Source organism: Colobus angolensis, unplaced genomic scaffold (genome assembly GCF_000951035.1).
Source record: "Colobus angolensis palliatus isolate OR3802 unplaced genomic scaffold, Cang.pa_1.0 Scaffold13, whole genome shotgun sequence".
NCBI classification, from domain to species: Eukaryota; Metazoa; Chordata; class Mammalia; order Primates; family Cercopithecidae; genus Colobus; species Colobus angolensis.
This window is the reverse complement of record NW_012114252.1, coordinates 9745700-9764507: the sequence shown is the minus strand read 5'-3', so window position 1 is coordinate 9764507 and position 18808 is coordinate 9745700. Positions and strand designations below refer to the sequence as shown.

The window sequence follows — 18808 nt, the reverse complement described above, 5'->3', positions numbered from 1 at the left end:
AAAAAAAAAAGAAAAGAAAACCAAAACAACAAACCAATAAATGAAAACCTACTCGATCTCATTTGTCATCAAGGAAATGTGAACTGAAATCACAAAAATATATCACCACACATCTGCTAGAATAACTAACATTAAAAGGACTGCAACATTCTTGGACCACTCACCTGGGGGAAGCTGTAATAGCTGCCATGTCAGGAGGCAGCTCCGTGGTGAGGAGCTGAGGCTTCCTGCCAACAGCCCCGTGAGTCTTCCAATCCCAGTAAAGCCTGAAGATGACTGTGGTCCCTGACATCCTGACTACAACCACATAGGAGACTCTAGGCCAGAATCACCCAGCTAAACTGCCCTTAAATTCCTGACCCACAGGAAAACTAGCAGTATCTTCCAAATCTAAACATATATATACGCTATGATTCCTCCTTCAACTCCTAGGTACATACCCAGCAGAAATGCATACATATATGCAGCAAACGACATGTTCAAAGACATTCAAGATGGGTGCAGTGGTTCACACCAATAATCCCAGCACTTTGGGAGGTGGAGGTGCGAGGACTGCTTGAGCCCAGGAGTTTGAGATTAGCCGGGGCAACATGGAGAAATCTCATCTCTACAAAGAATACAAAAATTAGCTGGGAGTGGTGGTGCACACCTGTAATCCCAGCTGCTTGGGAGGCTGAGGTGGGAGGATCACCTGAGGCCAGGTGGTTGAGGCTACAGTGAACCATGACTGTGTGCCACCACACTCCAGCCTGGGCAACAGTGAAACCCTGTCTCAAAAAAAAAGAAAAGGAAAAAGAATATTCGTAATAACAGTATTTATAATATCCCCAAATTATAAACAATCCCAATGTCCATTAACATTAACAGTATTATGAGGCCAGGCATGTGCCTCATGCCTGTAATCCTAACACTTTGGGAGGCCAAGGCAGGAGGATCACTTCAGCTAATGAGTTCAAGACCAGCCTGGGCAACATAGCAAGACCTTATCTCTACTAAAAATAAAAATAAACTAGCCAGTCCTGGTGGTGTGCATCTGTAGTCTCAGCTACTGGGGAGGCTGAGGCAGGAGAACCGCTTGAGCCCAGGATGTTGAGGCTGCCATGATCGTGCCACTGCACTCCAGCCTGGGCAACAGAGCAAGACCCTATCTCAAGAAAAAAATAAAAAGTAAAATGTATAAATGGTGGTATTCATACACCAAAATACTATACCAATAACGAAAAAAAAATTAACTACAGCTACATACAGCAACACAGGTGAAACCAAACAGAATACTGAAAAAAATAAGCAAGATACAGAAGAGTCCACATTTCTATTATCTAAAGTTTAAAAACAGACAAAACTAGATCAGGGTGTTAAAAGTCAGTGTAGACTTCTGGGAGGAAGGAGTAACTGTAAGGCAGCAAAAGTAGACCTTTTAGGGAGTTGGTCACATTCTGTTCTTCAACTGGATGGTGCTTAGAAGGTGTCACTTTGTAAAAAGTCTATGAGCTCTGGACTCAAGATACATACATTTATACCTCAATAAAAATTTATTTTAAAATATTAATTAGAATAATTGGAAGGTAGAACCCAGGAAACCTCCCAGCAAGGAGAGCAAAAACACAAAGAGAAAGAAAGCAGGAAAAAAAAAAAAAAAAAAAGATGAAAACTGGACCTGTACAGGAGACTGAACTTCTAGAGAATAGGATTTCCAGAAAGAACTGAGAAAAATGGAAGAGGAAGTGATCAAAATAATTCAGGAAAAATTCAAGAAGAGAAATACAGGGATTACCTGATTGACAGGGCCCACACCAAGCGTATAACCTAAATGGATGAATCTGTTTGGATTCATTACTCCAAAGCACCTCATCAAAACTGTCACAAATTATTAATAATCAGATCAACACTAAATTCATCAACAGCTACACTGTAAGGTAGGTATTGGTGACAAGAGATAGCATTTCCTTACCCATTTCTTCCTCTACATCTTTCCTTTCCCCCAGGACAGGCAAACTACCATATAAAGAAACTGCTTATTCGCAATACTGCTAATTTCTGAGAGTTTAAAAGTGAATCCCTCACTAGCCAAGACACCTCTGGAACCTCACCAAACAGGAGTGGATCACAAAGGTCCTGCGGTGGCTGTGGGTTCTCTATGCTGGGCGCTCACTGACCCTCTTAACCGGACTGACTCTGCTAAAGAACACCTTTCAGGGAAACATGAGTTCAGAGGCCAAAATCACTAGGCAACCTTAGAACACAGTCACAACAAAAAAGAAACAAACTGAACAATATTACTAATTAGGAAAGCAACATTTTTAGAAAAGATGAACCTCAAGTGATAAAATATATTAATAGATATGCTAATAGAAGAGATAAAAGAAAATATTATTATCTCAAATTCCAGCTGAATTTTTAAAGATAACTGATTAACTTACTCTAAAATTTATATGGAAGAGTAGTTAGGTTAATCTTGAAAACGATGAACCAAAAAAGAGTAACCTGTTCTACTAGATACCAATGTATACTACAAAACAAAATAGTTAAAAATACTAGTGCATGAACAGACATATGGACCAATAGAATAGAGAGTAAAGCAGATACACACACAGACTCAAAATGTACACACACACACACTGCTGAGCACTGAACTGTGTCTCCCACCCCTAAATTCATATGTTGAAGCACTAGCCCCCAATGCCGTGCACCGAACTGTGTCTCCCATCCCTAAATTCATATGTTGAAGCATTAGCCCCCAATGTGGTGGTATTTGGAGGCAGGAGGCAATTAGGTTAGGTCATGGGCGGTCATGAGGGTGGGGTCCCCACGGTAAAATTAGTGCCCTTGTAAGAGGAGGAAGAGAGACCAAAGTGAGCTCTCTCAGCCATGTAAGGACACACCAAGAGGGCGGCCATCTGCAAATCAGGCCCTCACCAGAACTTGACCATGCCAACATTCTGATCTTGGACTTCTAGCCTCCAAAACTGTGAGAAAATAAATTTCTGTGTAAGCCACTCAGTCTTTGACAGCTTGAGTTTACTAAGACACTCATATATCCTATAACCCTACATTCCTGCTCCTGGGTTTATATGCCAAAGAAAGTCTGTCACAGACCCATGAGAATAGCTTAAGAGTAAGGATATAGATAAAACAAGGTGGCCGTGAGTTGATCAGTGTTGAAGGTGGGTGATGTTGAAACATGGGGTTCATTATAGTGTTCTCTCCTTTCTTACACATGCTTAAAAATTTCTCTAACAAACCCAGATAACAGAAACAAAGATAGAAATTAAAATATGGGCTGCTTCAGTGGCCCACAAGGGACTTGACCTAGATACAAGCCCCTGGAGTTGTGGGCTGGGATTTTTAGGTCTAGTAGAGCTAGAAGAGGTGACCTCAAGCAGCTCAAGGAAAGAGAGCTGGGACTGAGCCCAGGCCATCAAATATCACTGTCTTTTAGAGAGAAGACTAAAAATATTCCATTTATAGTCTGCTGAAACAACAAAGAAAGTTAGCTTACATTAAAAGCCTTGGAAACAAAAAGATCAAACAGTTCTAACAAAAAATTAAAATCTAAGGCCAACATCATACCTGAATTTGTGACCTAGATTTACCCCCACTTGAATGGTCTGGGAGTGCTAAGGTAAGAAAATAACATAAAAGCTAATCCAGGACAACAAAAACCCCTCAGGAGCCAGCAGTAGTAAACACAAAATCCATCAACAGATACTTTCATGAGCTGGGGGACATGCGGATTCCAAGAGCAAATGAAACCACTGAAAATGAGTTCACAATAAAAAATTAAAACTGTAAGAAACAACAGACTACCCTGAGGGAGAATTTGATAACCTGAGAAGCAGAAGTGAAAAACAATTTGAAAACTGTAAGTATGTATAAAATGATTAAGTGCTTTTTTAAAAAAAGAATGGGAAACAATGAAAAGATAGCACAGGCCAACACGACTTCATCTCCCAAAGCATCATGCAATGGCTTCCGAATGCCCTGATTAAAGGCCAAAATTAGTACAATGGCCTGAAAGGCCAGTAACCACTCTTACTTCTCTGGCCTCACCTTCTACTATCTCCCCACACCCTGTCCCCCCACCACTCTGCTCCAGCTGTTCACGTATGGGAGGTCCCGTCTCCACCTCAGGGCCTTGGCACTGGCAGTCTCTGATATCTGGAATACTTCCCCCAAGATCTCCACGTAGCTCACTCCTTGACTCCTTCAGGTCTTTGCTCAAATATTACCTGATCTCTGAAGCTTTTCCTTACTAGAATCATTAAAACTGCAATCCCACTGACACCTGGCATTCCCTTCCCTAGTTTATTTAGTTTTGCACAACACAGATCATGATCTGGCATATATATATTATAAATTTTTATTTTGTTTACAGTCTTTTACCCTCAATTACAATGTACAGTCAATGAGGACAAAGATTTTGTCTGTTTTGATCAGTGCAGGATCCTCAGAGCCCAGAACAACGTTTATCATAAAGTAGGTGCTCAACAAATAATTTAACAAGAGGAAAAGAGAATGCAAACAGATTGGGGAAATCAGAAAAGAGCCGATTGCTCTTGTAAAATACGAGGTAGAATTCTCTCATTCATTCATGCATGCATACACGCTGTTAACATTTATTAAGTGGCTACTTTATACAAGGAAGTGTCAAGGTGTTCTCTTCCTCACTTTGGAAATTCTTTCTTCTCCTAAAACATGACTGAAATTGACTTTCCCAATAATTTACCATAAAATATTAGCACACTTTCTAACTTAATAAAAGTACACAATGTACTGAAAATAATCTTTTACAGTTCAGCTTCCTGTTCCTTATTTTCATCCTTCTTCAGAACTCATGTGCATGTCCACACCACCAACCATCAATTTCTACCTAACTATGTTGTAAGTACAAACTCTCATTCCCTACTTACTTACTTTCTGGGTTTTGAAAATACTCTACTTGTTGTTGATACCAGTATACTCTTGGACATTGATACAGAAATGTAAAAAGCAGGAATTAAAATCTAATACTTGATCTGCGCCCAAGAATTAGCTAAGGAACATTATTTAGGAAGACAAAAGTTGATGACTATAAATGTGACCATAATATTCACCTCTGCTAAATTCCAATTATTTTCTTATTAATATTTACATATATGTGCATTCTTGTGAAAACAGTTTGTGGCTCACATAAGATTTCAAAGAGACACAAAATGGTAAACAATATTACTATATGCCCTTGATAAAAATATCTGTTTACAATTCTCTTTGATTAGCCCAATAATTTTTAGATAATGATTATTTTTTTCTTTAATGTTACTATTAGGACCAAGTAGTGTGTCACCTCACCTTACGTAGTTAAAATTTCGAACTGTGCTGTGCTGAGCCCATGAATAATCACAACTAAAAATCATTCTTAGGTTTACATCATAGGAGTTTCACAATTGCTATACCAGTGGTGTTTAAAATAATTTATTGTGTTGTTTAGGAAAAAATTAACACACATACACAATACCAGTTTTTAATTCTAACTACAGCACATATCTTTTTGAAATAGTCACAGGGTATCAAACTGTTAAAGGTGTCTGTATAAAGTATAATACCATTCTGTTATTTATTACAAAAGTGTTTCACCATATGAGCCCCATTTAATAACTTCTTTTAGAGGAATTAAAGTTTTTATCAAGTTCTACGTAACACTGCCATCTAGTGCAGTGTTACTGCAGGCAACACCTATTGAACTGCTGAGCATGCTCATTTCAGAAAGTGGAAAACAAGCTTACGGAGTCTAGATTAAAGTCCTGTAAGAATTCATAGTAACAATATGAAAAATGTAATTTATTTGGAATGTTTTATTACATAAATGTTTCAAATATGTCACCCTAGCAACTCATTATTTAGTTCTTACCTTAATAGTGTCAGGATTTTCTCATTCTGTTCCTCTTTAAGTATTTATAAAGACTTTCTGGAAGTATGTACTTCAAAATTTAAAAATACTTCTTACTTATAAGAAAGCAAAAAATCAATCACTTAGATTATATAGAAAAAATATCAAATCTCTTTGTATTACAGAGTTTATTTGAGTAATGTAATAATAACTCTATATTGCAGTGAATTATGTCCTGGAACAAGTCCTGCTGTACCAGTATTAGGCTGCACAGAACATCCTGGGAAATGTGGTCCCTTGGCTGGACTCCAATTAATTTCTCTAGTTCTCTAAGCCTACCTGTGAATCTCACAATAAAGAAGAGCACAGAATCAGAATATAGCTCATTTAAACCACAGAATGCTCATGGTTTAAAGGGATTTCATAGGCACTCCATTTGTGTTACCCACCAATGAGTGGACTTCCTGCAACACCCCTGCCTCGCACTCTCCCAGCCACTGCCTGAGTATCCTCAGTGTCAAATTCAGCAGCTCCCAAGGGAGATCACTTCATCTTGAGACAGTGAGTGCTGCAAAGTTACTCCTTATGCCAAGTCCAAAGCTATACACCGTAGCATGTCCCCGTGGTCTTCATTCACCACAGGCCATCCGCCCCTTATTTAACTCCTCTTTCACTGGGCAGCCCTTTCAACAGTGGAAGACAGTTCTGCCCCAGTTCCTTCTCTCTGGGGTAAGCAATCCCTGTTCTCCACCTGCTTCTCCCATGGCCAGTCTCCATCTCCACCCCATCCTGATGCCAACCTGGACCACAGTAACATCCTTGTTTCCCTGTAATCCTACAAATGGCATCTGGGAGCACATTAGTGTCAACTGGCAGTCACTCCATGATGCCATTTCACAAGCCAAACAACTCTGTCACTCAGTGCCTCTAGAGCTGATTTTTTAAGACTCAAGAGAAAGACCTGATGTTCTTTCTCTTACCTTCTTTACCTTTTGTGTTTCTTTTTTTTTTTTTTTAAGACAGAGTCTCACTCTGTGGCCCAGGCTGAATGGAGTGCAGTGGCAGGATCATGGATCACTGTAGCCTTGGTCCTCCAGGCTGAGGTGATCCTCCCACCTCAGCCTCCTAGGTAGCTGAGACTACAGGCACACACCACCACGTCTGGCTAATTTTTTGTGTTTTATGTAGACACAAGGTTTCGCTATGTTGCCCAGGCTGGTCTCCAACTCCTGAACTCAAACGATCCGCCTGCCTCCGCCTTCCAAAGTGCTGAGATTACAGGTGTGAGCCACCATGCCCGGCCTCCTTCTATGTTACATATTTTGACTATAAAGCCCAAAACTCCAGCTTACTGAGGCAGCTAATGTGTTAGAGCTATTGCTCTTCTGAGAAGACTGCTAGCTGCTCCCCCAAAACCCACTGTTCCCTTATCTCCAGGGACACCGCTGCCCAGGTAAGATGATATCCCCCCGCCTCCCTGTGATTAGGTGTGGCCACGTGACCAAGTTCTTGCCAATGGTTTGGAAGCAGGAGTGACAAATGCAACCTTGAAGGCACCTGGGGAAAGGCGATCCCTCCTCCTGCATGCCCCTTCTTTCCTCCATGCCAGCTGGAAGCAGAACTCATGGAGTCTCCTTGGAAGGCACATGTTGAGGAGAGCAGAGGTGCTCCACCAGCCCAGGCCCCTGACGACCTACTGGTACAGAGCCTACCTACCCCACAGGGTGGTTACAAAAGTGAAATGAACATCTGTGCTCTTTGAGCCACTGTGTCAGCGGTTTGTTACAGGAGCTTCGCCTCCACCATTACTGAAATATCCTCCTAGTTTTTGTAATTTGCAAATCTGATGAGCAAACACACTATATTTTGATTTTTTTTATCACTGATAAAATATTAATCAGAACAGCAGGGACCAAGAATGCTATAAAAAGATAAGTGTTACTCTTTCCATTCCAAATGACTGTAATCATAAAGGCAGATAGTTTTCAGAGCATAAGAAAGCAGCACTAGCAAGTGGAAGGCTCTGAAGTGAGCAGACTCTGGAACAGAACTAGTTTCTTCCCGCCTTACTTATATCCTCCTGGACAAGGCAAAGGTGCTGAGGACTGCAGGAAAATACTGCTTCAGCTTAAGTCATAAGGAAAGGTTCCAAAATGACTCATTGATTTTACTCAGGATAACTTCCCCTCACCATTTAGAAATCCAAAGCTATGACATTCATCCTTGTCATTAGTATACGATAAATGAGCAGGCCTAAAATATGCTCCAAAAATTGCATCAAAGGACACAAACAAAAAAAAGAGGCACCCTATGGAATAAGAGAAAAAATATTTGCAAATCATCTGATAAGGGGTTAACATCTAGATTACATAAAGAGCTCCTACAACTCAACAACCAAGAAACAAACAACCCGATTAACAAATGGGCAAAGAACTTGAACAGGCACTTATCTAAAGAAGAAATATAAATGGCCAAGAAACCCATGAAAAGATTCTCGAAGTCACCCTTCATCAGAAATGGAAATGAAACCACCATGAGATACCACCTTATGCCCATGAGGATGGCTACTACAGGAAAGGAAGGCAGGGCGGGGAGGCAGGGGAGGGAAGGGCGAGCACAAGAGAGGTATGCATGCGAGCCAAGATAGGGAGAAACTGGGCATTGTGTTGCTGGTGCAGCTGCTGGGGAAAACGGTACAGCCATTCCCCAACAAACTAAAACCAGAATTACCACATGATCTGGCAATTTCACTTTCAGGGATATAACCCAAAAGAACTGAAAGTAGGGACTGAAGAGATATTTGCTATATGATGGACACAGGCTTTCAGTCTGGGTAGATGAAAATGTCCTGGAGATTGGCTGCACAACAATGTGAATGAACTTAACACTACTAAACTGTACATTTAAACATGGTTAAAATGAAAAATTTTCTAATATATATATATATTTTTTTCTTTTTAACATGTCTAATTTGTTCTAAGGCCACATTTATGTTTAATATCTTAGTATAATATCAGATACAAATAAGAATAAAAATGGAATCTTCTCAAGGCCCTAACCCAGGAATACACATAGTCCTACAGAGGAAAACTGTTTCCTAAAAAAGCGGATGCTTCCAACGAGGGCAGAAAATGGTCTACAAGCCAAAATGTTTCAGAGTAAGCTTGTCCAAGCTGCAGCCCAGGGGCCCAGGACAGCTTTGAATGCAGTCCAACACAAATTAGTAACCTTTCTTTAAATATTATCAGTTTTCTTCATGATTTTTTTTGATCATCAGCTATCATTAGTGTTAGTATATTTTATGTGTGGCCCAAGACAGTTCTCCCTATGTGGCCCAGGGAAGCCAAAAGATTGGCCACCTTGTTTTACAGGAATAAGTTCATATCTATTATATAAAACTATATATTACATAGTATTATGTAACATAACATAGAAATATTCATAAAGTAACATTAAAATATTTTATAATATTCCACCAACTAATAGCTTTTTAAAAAATTTACTTCAATTTTGAAAAGACTTTAGAACAGGTAAAGGTGAAGAGCTCCAAGACCATTAATCATCTGTAGGTGGCAGTAGAAGCACAGTATTTATGTCAAAGCAGCCCTGAACTGTCAATCGGTATGGAAAACTGGAGACCATACGTAAGAAATCTAGATCTATTTCACGTTCAAATAAACTGTGTGAGTACTCCTACATTCAATAAATTACAACTAGCTTCTCTGATACGAAACCTTTTTAACTTGCCCACTTTCACTTTAAAACCTCTACACAGCCAATCCCAATCTACCTATTTTTTTTTTTGCCTCATTATTTTATTTGATATGTCTTTGTGATTGTATCTACCTAGAAACATTAGCCATTCATTTTTTGAGACATGGCATAACCTTTCTTACAGAAAAACACAAACACCAGTCGAATCCATATGCCTGTTAACTGAGGGCCTGCTGGGTGAAGCACTACTCTAGATATGCTGAAACGTTTGAAGATGCACGTGCCAGGTCCTTGTTCACAAGACACACACAAAACGAGAACAAGAAGAAAAGGGGTGAAAGTGCAATCAGGGATCAGTACCCACACGACTGTCAAAGAGAGACGTGTCACAGATACTTCAAACTCCAGCTCTAAAACCTGTAATTACTGATCCTAAATCAAACGTTCCATTCATGTTAGAAGAGCAAACCCTGCACCAGAGGCAGAAAGATGTAAGCCAAGGGTCTGAGACCCTTCATTCCAAAGCAGCACAGCAGCAGCTGGCCTGGGGGTCTCAGGGTGGTCCTGCCTGCCTCCTTCCTTCCCTTCTCTGTTAAGACTCTCTTTAGACTGTGTAGCTTGCTGAGCCCAAGAGGCTGTACGAGCTGAAAGTCACAAACTTCTCATAAAGTCTACCCATACAAATAGTATTAGCAATAAGAAGATAATATTGCTGCAAATATTCAACTGAATGGAGCACTAGTTTTATTTTATAAGCATACGAGGCAGAGTTATGGTAAACACCTCGTCTGAGTAACCAAAATCAACGCAGTTTTATTACCAAGGAAAAAATAACATGTCTTCCTCTGTAGGTTGATTATAATGTCTTCAAGAGGTCGACATATATGCTGAAGAACAATAAAATAATAATAATAATAATAATAATAATAAAAGATGGCAAAGATCAGGAACTAAAGTGACCCCATCAGGGGACTGCGTGCTTTGCATTTAGAGTAGGCCCAAACTTCAGCAGACACATTCTTGGTTTTCCTCCCTGGGATGAAGACTTAGGAAATGAATCCTGGACGCATTCAGGCTTCCATGCAGACTCCTGCCGGCTCCTATCCACAGTCCTACAGAAATTCAGAGGAACACCAGAGGTAAATACTCTCTGCAATGGAAAGAGTTGGGGAGAGGAATGCCTTCAAATTACACAAGGCTGGAAGTGGATGACCCCAAAGAGAAGGCCTCACCCAACTTCCCCTGGGGAGAGAGACTATCAGAGAAATGAGCTAACATGGTTAAGACAACCTGGTCAATTAGTGGCACAGGCTGGGCTCCTGCACAGCTATCCAGTCCCAGTCTAAAGACAGGAAAAATATAAATATGCTACAAAGAAAAAAAAGGGGACAAACGAGGCCAAGAGAACTAGTACTTAGTGTCTACAGCATGTACTTCACACAAGCTATAAGACAGTTTTTGAACAGGAAAGGTAACACATATATAGAAAAGTGCAGCATGCCAGAAAATCCATTTGCTTCTTTTCCCTTCCCTAGCCTGTTCTCTGCCCCAGAGGCTGGTGGGTCCAAACACCATGCAAAGGCTCGCGGCCCCCTGGCTTCCAGCTAAGTCCTGCTAACAGGAGCCTCAGGTGAGACTTAGGCCAAGAGGAACCTGAGGTCAGGGTGTTTATTTCCCTGGTTCCTTCCTGTAAGGGAACCTCAGGCTTACCGTCTCTCAAAAGAAAAGCACTGCTCCAAGGCAGCTGACTTGACTGGAGTCTCTCCTTCCAAGTTCTAGTAACCTCTCCCTCCCTTGATCTCTTTGGGCCTAAGGGTGGTGAGGGTAAGAAAAGCAACAGCTCCAGGATCCTGCCGTGCAGATGATGGGGGCCTCTTCCTTATTATTACACATGCCCACACCCCACCCAAAAGGTTTACCACCTAAGCATGAATTCCTAAGCACTGTATTTTCATTTCGTCTGCTTTTTGAAATTTATACAAATGGAATCATATGATATGAATTCCTTCATGTCTGGCTTTTTCAACTTCACACTAGATTCATGAGATTCATCCATGCTGTTCTATCTGCCCTATCTATCATCAATTGTGATTGTGACTGGCACTCCACTCTATGCCTATACCACAAGTGACTTATTCATTCTACAGTTGGTGAACATTCAGGTTGTTCCTAATTTAGAGTTGTTGTAAATAATGTTACCGTGAACATTCTTGTCCATGTCTCCTGGTACGCAGCATGTGTTCTTCCTGGTTATAGACCTAGAAGTGGACTCTGAGTCATGGAGTGTTGGTATCTTCATTTTAATACTTAATATTAAACTGCTTTCCATGTTTAAACTCCCACCAGCAATGTTCCTTGTTACTCGATATCCTCATCACTCAACATCCTTGCCACCACTTCGCATTGTCTGTCTTTTTCATCGTAGACATGCTGGCGAATGGCTAATACCTTACTGTGGTTTTAATTTTCATTTTCCCGATTACTAATAAAAGGTTGAGCAGACTTACATGTTGACCATTTGGATCTACTCATTCTTGAGTGCTTGTTCAAGTCTTTTGGACACTGAATGGCAGAGATCCCAGACACCACAATTACATGTACAAGCTGCCAGAATCCAGCTATAAAACCTTTCCTTGAGAATATCAACTCATTAGCACAAAACAGGGAGATAAAAAGATGATCTATTCCCTCAGGAGACCAGTTGTGCCCAGGAGCAACATAATGAGACCCCGTCTTTATAAAAAAAAAAAAAATTAATTAAAAAATTAACAAGAATGCCCCTGTGTACCGTGAAGAACTCAAGTCTTGATGAGAGGACTCTTCTAGACACATGCCATCAATGCATCTGTTGATTTTAGCAGCAATAGGGAAGCTAATCAACACTTAATTTTAAAAAAGTAGTAAGCTATGTGAATAAGGAAAGAACAGATTTGGTCTGCAGGCAGGCAGATTTCTGTCCAGCTGAAGTATCAAACTCCTGTGTGATGTATGAAATACAACATCACATATAAAAAATTGATGAACGTAATTCAGCCATAAGAAGTCATATCTAGTGGAGAGATCAATATAATCACCTCGGAAGAAGTTATTACAGTGGGAAAAACTGGGCCTGGCTTTACCCTGAGTTCTTAAGCAAGGAACTGGTCTTCAATTTCTTCATCTACACAAGAAATAGTTGCTATGGTTGTCTCCAATACTGCTAAAACCCATCATTCTGGCAGGTTTAACAATCAAAAGTATTTTATCACCAAAGACAAGGATTTAAGTAACTTTTCTAAGCCACAGACTTACTATGGTTTTGTCTGAGGGGAAAAAAAAAAAAAGGATGGACCCCAAACTGTCTAAAATTCAAAAAACAAATACATTTAAGTTCATGAACCTTTTAAAAGTTGACAAACCATGCAAACCAAATATAAAGATAATTAAAATTTTAGGATAAGCAAATGAGAGGATAAATTTTTTTTAAGAAATGAGAAAGTAAAAAAAAATTAACCTAACAAGACAGGCAGTGATTCGTTGCTCACTTCCCTTTCTGTTGGTTTCATTTCCCTTCTTAGGTGAAAACACTCCTAATATGTAAATCAGTCCACTAAAGACTTCAGAGTCCTTTCTGTTAAGATTTGCAGAAATTTTTATGCAAAAGAAATTATTTCTAGACTTCTATGCACTACAAAAGCAGACTTACAAAATACAGCAAACTAAAGTGGATAAATGTATGTGGCAAAGCAGAAGCAAATAATCAAGGATCCTACTTTTAAACATTCAGAATTGTTTAAGTAGTAAAAAGTGGAAATGTGGATATTCTATGATTTTTAAGAACTTGGTAGTAAAAAGTGAGACTTCATTTAGGATTACCTACTAAGTGCCAGGTACTATGTTAAGCACTTGGGACCTTTCTGGTTTAGGGCCCTCACAATCCTGCTGGATGGTATTATCTCTATTTCAACTGTACAGAAATGAAGTAGGAACAAAGGGTTAGTCAGAGGGGGCAGGTAACTAGACAAAGTCACACGGCTTAGAAAAGCAAAGAAGCTAGACTTTAAACCTCTTTTTACTCAATATCAAATCTCCTTCTCTTTCCATAGATGATGCAGACTTTAGGCATCAAAGTACACAAACTGAAGAAACTTTGTCCTTTGTATATAATTCTCTTAAATATATGCCATCATTTCAAGGGGAGCTTATGCTAAGTGTGACTTCATAAACAAATCATTTGTGAGAGAGAAAAACCACATCCAGGGTAAAGTCATAAGGTGAAAAAGCCTCTTTCAGAGAGCACTTCCTGAAAGAGACAAAGCAGCAATTACAGTCAGCCCAGCACCAACTCCCATGCCAAGCATTACACTGGAAACTACTTTTTAAAGCAACAAAAGAGTCTAAAACAAAATAAAACATTTCTTAAATACACTGTTTCCAGAAAGAGCTATTTTAACAGAAGCAACTCAAAGATATCCCTTCGACAGAAGTGGAAGTGCTGAAAAATGTTCATCTCTCATACAGACTTTTGATGGACAAGAGGTAAGTAGCATTTAATTAACTTCACGATTATTGTCAAAAGTAATGCTTTATGTACTATATTTCAAAAATCATTTCATTTTAATAACACAGGCTGGGCGTGATGGCCCACACCTGTAACTCTAGCACTTTGGGAGGCCAAGGAAGGAGGACCAGTTGTGCCCAGGAGCAACATAGTGAGACCCCGTTTTTAAAAAAAAAAAAAAAAAAAAAATTAATTAAAAAATAAACGTAACAAACTATGTTGGTGAAAGACCTTGAAATAGGCTATATAATCATCTTTCCACAATACAATTTTACATTTATTTTCAATATTGCTTTACATTAATAGTAAATGTAATTTTTTTCAACTTAAGGAAAGAAAATGTTTATGGTAAATCATATGTATATTTAGAAATGTTCATCACATGGTTTCAATTACGTTGTTTCATGAAATAACTTAATAGTTTTTAAGAAAAGAAAAGCTACAGATAGTCATGGTATCTACAGCTTTTAAAAAGCTGACTTTAAAGTCAATCACTTTTCAGTATTCATCCAAAAATTTCTGTGTTTGCAGAGGACAATCAATACTACAATGCCTTTAAAACACATGCATCACTCATTTTTTTTCAAACTTGAGCAAATGAATACAAGTATTGGTGACAAGCTACATAAAAACTGCTTGAGCATAACATGGGAAAAAAGACTCAAGATGGTTTGTAAGTATAGGACTTATGTCACAAAATTAAATGATGAGGATAGGTGAAGGGAGTCCTGATGCAATACTAAAAAAGAAAAACAAATACAAAATTTCATTTATATTATAATTGCTACTATTTAAGAATTCATTCCAGTTAAACATAAGATTTAAGCCTCCATGATTACTCTCCTTTGAATGACACTAGAGATACAATTTTTCTCTGTAACACTTTCCTCATTTGATAGAAATTAATATTCTAGTCACACCAATATTTGGAAAATTTAATATGTTTTTAAATATATAGAATTATACTCCAAAATCATATTTAACCTAAATATTTGAGAAGGAAAGGAGAAGGGAAGGGAAGGGGAAGGAGAAGGGGAAGGGGAAGGGAAAGGGGAAGGGAGGGAAGGGAGGGAAGGAAGCAAGGAAGGGAAGGGAAGGAAAGGGAGGCAGGGAGGCACGGAGGCAGGGAGGCAGGAAGGCAGGCAGGCACGTTTCTTGTTTATCCACAGCAATTGCTCAAGTTAATTTTTAATGATCAATAGCCCATGATGCCACTGACCACAGACAGCAAATCTCCCCCACAGTTTTCCTTAAAGAGAAATTCTGGGCTGATTTGAAGACAGCCCACTCTGCAAAGTGACATTTTTGAAGGAAACTTTTCATCCACCTCTGTATTTCAAGGGGATGCCACAGGTTCCATCTCATTGCAGCAAAGTCTATTTTTAAAGTCTGTTGTTGGTGTTGCATCACGGGGGAGTGAAGTTTCACACTGAGGAGTCAATGAATGATATTTGCAACCCCAAATAACCTCCTTTCCATTTAAAATGTGCAGGGTTTTTTTTGTGGTGATGGAAATTTGTTAGTTTCTACATACACATCAAGTTACTGAATGACTTCTTATTAATATCAACTTGTCTTAGATACTCCTTTTTTGGATTTACTTTGAAAATTTTTTAAATTCAAATAATATTGAAGCTTCTGAATCCAGATGGAATGAGGATATGAAAGTTACTAATAGCACTAGCTTGTTTTCAAGGTGCTGCTTTCTGTGAACCACTGAAGTAGAGCAGTTGAAATCACAAAACTTGGAAGACTTGGCATTAGGTACTCCCAATTGTGCATTAGAAAATAGCTCATCTATTGCTCTAACAGTCTAGTTCTTGATCTGCTGACCACGGCACAAAACACTGCTGTTTCTAGACTTATGATAATTTAAAGAGAACATAAGGTAATAAACACTATGAAGTGTTTCCACTTTAAAAAAACAAAAAGTTTAATAGCCAGCTACACAAGTCTTCATTTTCAAACTAGAGATTTACAAACTAGAGTTTTTTAGCAAAGTAGAGTTGCTGTGAGTCATCTCATCAAAAGTTCCTTCTTTTATTTATTCATCAATTCAGTAAATATGTATTTATTGAGTACCTATTACATGCTCAACAGACAGTGGGGCTGCAGCTGTAACACAGGAAAAGTTCCCATTCTCTCTCAAATGAGAACTACTGTGAATGCTCAGTAGTTAACCAGCTGAATGGTTCCTTGATTAATTTTCTACATGTTTCTATTTACATATTTTGTATATTAAAATTGTATTTAATGAACAAAAATACATTATTTGGACATTACTCATCTGGTTGCAAAATATTTTAACAGAATGAAGATGATAAAAAGTGGCAAACAATTGTATTAAGAGTCAAAATTCAGAATGGCCTTTTCCCAATTAGTCCAAATTAAAGGACACTTATTACAGGAACAACTGCTACCTAATTTCACACTATAGGAAAAAATTGTAAAGAAATGGTTATTCTTGTAGGAAGAAGGGAAGTGAGCAGGGAGAGAGAGATGAATGAACTTGCCCAGTGAATTATGACACCAGGATCATTTTAATAGATTAATACAAATTAGTAATAATCTCTAGGGAATGGATTCCTTAATAAATACTAAGACACATCGAGTGAGTTTATAACATAAAATGCTCTCAAACTTAAAATTCACTGGCAGTCAAGCTGAGTGGGAGAATGTTAAGCATTTGTTTTTTAACCGAGGATTTTATTCTTATTTTTCTTAACTATTCTTATTTTTCTTAACTATTTTTACAGTTTCTAAGTATCATGCCCACCAACAAGCTGTAAAATGATCACCCTGAACAATCAAGATCAACCTGTCCCTTTTAACAACTCACATCCAGATGAATACAAAATTGCAGCCCTTGTCTTCTATAGCTGTATCTTCATAATTGGATTATTTGTTAACGTCACTGCATTATGGGTTTTCAGTTGTACCACCAAAAAGAGAACCACTGTAACCATCTATATGATGAATGTGGCATTAGTGGACTTGATATTTATAATGACTTTACCCTTTCGAATGTTTTATTATGCAAAAGATGAATGGCCATTCGGAGAGTACTTCTGCCAGATTCTTGGAGCTCTCACAGTGTTTTACCCAAGCATTGCTCTATGGCTTCTTGCCTTTATTAGTGCCGACAGGTACATGGCCATTGTACAGCCGAAGTATGCCAAAGAACTTAAAAACACGTGCAAAGCCCTGCTGGCGTGTGTGGGAGTCTGGATAATGACCCTGACCACGACCATCCCTCTGCTACTGCTCCATAAAGACCCGGATAAAGACTCCACCCCTGCCACCTGCCTCAAGATTTCTGACATCGTCTATCTAAAAGCTGTGAATGTGCTAAACTTCACTCGACTGACATTTTTTTTCTTGATTCCTTTGTTCATCATGATTGGGTGCTACTTGGTCATTATTCATAATCTCCTTCATGGCAGGACGTCTAAGCTGAAACCCAAAGTCAAGGAGAAGTCCATAAGGATCATCATCACACTGCTGGTGCAGGTGCTTGTCTGCTTTATGCCCTTCCACATCTGTTTTGTTTTCCTGATGCTGGGAACGGGGGAAAACAGTTATAGTCCCTGGGGAGCCTTTACCACCTTCCTCATGAACCTCAGCACGTGTCTGGATGTGATTCTCTACTACATCGTTTCAAAACAATTTCAGGCTCGAGTCATTAGTGTCATGCTATACCGTAATTACCTTCGAAGCATGCGCAGAAAAAGTTTCCGATCTGGTAGTTTACGGTCACTAAGCAATATAAACAGTGAAATGTTATGAATAATAGAAAGGTTCTTTTATCTCAATCCCATCAAAATTCACTTCACTAACTACTCTGGCATCAATGGATATTCTGTATAATGATTTATCAAGTCCCTGTTCTCTTGAAAAAAGTAAATTCATTATCTTCATTTTAAAAACTTATATAAAACATTTTTGTGAATTATTCGGAGCAAAGCATCTGATTTGTCTTTCACAGTCAAGCCTTATTTACACAGATAATTAACTTTTTGCATTTCTATGTGCAAGTGACACATGTATGTTAATCAAGTCAGTAAGGGGGAAATCAAACTACCATACAAAATAATTTGATTAAATTATTTTCTATCTAGATGCAGCTCCCTTAGGTCTAATTTGCACTAGGAATGGAATTATAAATCCAGTACTTTATGTCCCAAACATCGACTTCCAGAATTCCCATATAAGAAATTATGTTGAACTCATTACTGTTATTTACTACAAGGCAAAATTAACAGGAACAAGAACCCAAGGGGCCTGTAAAGGCCATCCCCATCAGCTCTCCCCTACTCTGAATTCATCCTTTTGAAAACAGAGGATAGTCATTCAACAAACACTGAGAGCCTACTATGCACCAAACTCTGTTTAGGACTAATGATGAAAATCTAACCTGAGATGCTATTTCTATCCAATAATCCAAGTTCATTTCTATCATCTATCTACTATATGGTGAAATGCCATTCTCCAATACAAACAGTTTGTTCTTCTTATGTAGTTAAAGATCCCATTTTTACAAAAGAGGTTAATTGATTTTTTTTCCCAGGCCATATGTCACAGTATAAATAGTACTATGGGAACCTTGGATTCTCAGTCTTGCCATTTAATTTCTCCGAATAAAGTAACAAACCAAGTAACTTATCCATCTAACAGAAAAAAACTGAAGT

General features: G+C 38.7%; 2 protein-coding genes across 4 annotated transcripts in view; one reads left to right on the top strand and one right to left on the bottom strand.

The window, feature by feature from the left end:
- The window catches only part of UBAC2 (UBA domain containing 2), a 183841-nt gene that overhangs the window by 112272 nt on the left and 52761 nt on the right, over nt 1–18808 (bottom strand). The window lies entirely within an intron of this gene.
- GPR18 (G protein-coupled receptor 18) lies at nt 13665–18075 on the top strand. Of its 2 annotated transcripts, XM_011933825.1 has the most exons (3): nt 13824–14098; nt 15817–16008; nt 16877–18075. In XM_011933825.1, exon 3 carries the CDS (start codon nt 16911–16913, stop codon nt 17904–17906), a length of 996 nt encoding a protein of 331 aa, XP_011789215.1. In that variant the 5' UTR covers nt 13824–14098; nt 15817–16008; nt 16877–16910; the 3' UTR covers nt 17907–18075. The 2 variants fall into 2 exon arrangements, with proteins under 2 accessions (XP_011789214.1, XP_011789215.1); XM_011933824.1 differs by lacking the exon at nt 15817–16008 and having other exon boundaries at nt 13665–14098.